This window comes from Pinus tabuliformis, chromosome 1_1 (assembly GCF_031772625.1).
Source record: "Pinus tabuliformis cultivar Carrire ecotype Pingquan chromosome 1_1, CPIR1, whole genome shotgun sequence".
NCBI lineage: Eukaryota > Viridiplantae > Streptophyta > Pinopsida > Pinales > Pinaceae > Pinus > Pinus tabuliformis.
In genome coordinates, this window is record NC_142297.1 from 981,147,700 (window position 1) to 981,149,764 (window position 2,065).

General features: G+C 37.7%; 1 protein-coding gene across 1 annotated transcript; it reads right to left on the reverse strand.

The window, feature by feature from the left end:
- Positions 1-787: 787 nt before the first annotated feature.
- LOC149217795 (protein SENSITIVITY TO RED LIGHT REDUCED 1-like) lies at positions 788-1,636 on the reverse strand. The gene has a single exon (XM_089390355.1). The coding sequence runs from the start codon at positions 1,634-1,636 to the stop codon at positions 788-790; it is 849 nt and encodes a 282-aa protein (XP_089246481.1).
- Between the last annotated feature and the right edge of the window lie 429 nt (positions 1,637-2,065).

Below are 2,065 nucleotides of genomic sequence, written 5' to 3' on the forward strand. Positions count from 1 at the left end.
ATTTTATTATAAATACTTTTAATTTACTAGGATTGAATACCATATTCTCACGAACCAAAATAAAAAAATTACAAAGAAAAAAAAATATAAATAAACATATTTAATTAAATATGGTTTTCGCTGGCTTTGCACAAACGATCCCACCCAAAGAAGTGAACGATCAACAGTGGAAACTTCATTCGATGGGTTTGGAAACTTCAGTGGAAACTTCTTTGGATGGATTTGATCCGGATCAATAGTGGAAACTTCATGGGATGGGTTTGACCCATCCTGCTCAATATCTGTTTCCGGCATTGATATTTCACACAGTATTTGCTCATTGTTCATTATGGCTTTACTTTTCCTCGTACCAAAACGCTGAGTAAAATGTTTAAGACTCTGGCCTAGTATGATAAACTTGTTCAGCTTTTCCGGTGTCCAATTGGCCTCCAGTAAATTGATATACTTTAACACTTGGGAGCCGGGCATGAAAAATAGCGTGGGCCTGTGCACTGACCATCTGCAATGTTTACTCAGAGAGAGAAAAGGGCATTCGAAAGAGCAACTCAAGGCCTTTATAGCTTTTCTCTCCAGTTCAGACAAGGACGCATCAAATATCACTATATTATCCACCCAATAAAATTTGCGTCTCAATAAAATGAGAAAAGCTATCTGCATGTGATTACTAGGTTTTGCCATTCCAATGCCATGGACAACTACTTGTAATTCTGAGTGATATGGGTCTTCTCACCATTTCTGGATCCCTCATGTGTTCCATGAAATTCTCGTAAAATGAAGAATTCCTCAACTATATCATTCCCAAAAGTATTTTCTCCATTGCTTCGTCCACTGATTTATTACATTTTACAATATTGAATGCGAACATTTTTGGGTCCTGCCTTTGGAAACCATGCAACGAGCCATCCCAATCAAAAAAATGCCAACTTAAATTATTAAAAGATCTCTCATACAATCGCCCTATTGAACAATGGCGTGCACCCCTCAAAGAAATAGTTGTATGTGGAAGTGGCATTTCATGCAGCATATGATCACTGTCCAGAACGACTTCGATTTTTTTAGTCAAGCGGTGATATGCAAAAAGTTCTTTGTCCAAGTCGTAATTCTTTAAACTGTTTCCTAAGATGATAATCTTATTCAAATTCTCGTGCGTCCAGTTTGCCTGCAGTACATTGTCAGTGAGAGAAAGATCACAGTGAGGCATGAAAAAGAGCGTGGGTCTATTCACTGTCCTTCTGCCATTTTCGTTAACGGAGAGAAAATTACAGTCTAAAGCGTTTATAGCTTCTTGTTCGATAGTTGACAGTACTGGATCGTACACCACGATATCACGCACCCATTCAAAATTTTCTCTCATCAAAATAGCCAAACATAACTGCATGTGTTGAGGCTCTACATCAGTGTTCTCGTTATTGTGAGGATCTATCACTCCAACGCCATAGAGAACAACTTGTAACTGTGAATGATGCGGGTCTATGCTTCTCACCTTTTCTATCCGTGTCATCATTTCTGGGTTCTCTATTTGTTTCACAAATTTTGCATAAAATGAAGATTTCTGTAACTTTTCTCGAGCCAGCTGTATCTTCATGATTATTTCCTGCACTTCCGCATTGGCTTCTGCGTCCGAGTGACTCTCCATAACTGTTTATCGAAACCCGTCAATGAATAGAAAAGGCCGTTCGATTATGGGTTACAGCTAGAAGTCCTCTCTTGCCCAACTGCAATTTCGCCCACTGGAAACAATTCCATTTAACACCATAAAAGCGCGCTTCGACATATCCTAGGGATTTCTAATAATATATATGCTAGCACAACCCACATTGCATTATCGAAGGGTGGTTGTGTGCCAATAATATAGTGGTCGGCTTACTCTCCAAAAAATAATAGTTGGTTCCCAGCATATTCTCGGAAATATAATTGTTGGTTCCTAGTAGGGCTGTGTTGGTTAATTTCTCAATATACATAGGATGCATATTGATTATTAATATATATATATGAATCCGAATTTTGATATTAATAATATCAAAATAGCTATGAATGTGTTTTTATTTTTACTTGTGGTTGATAG

Coding starts and splice junctions, on each gene's coding strand:
- LOC149217795 (XM_089390355.1), bottom strand. CDS start 1,636: ATGGAGAGTCACTCGGACGCAGAAGCCAATGCGGAAGTGCAGGAAATA.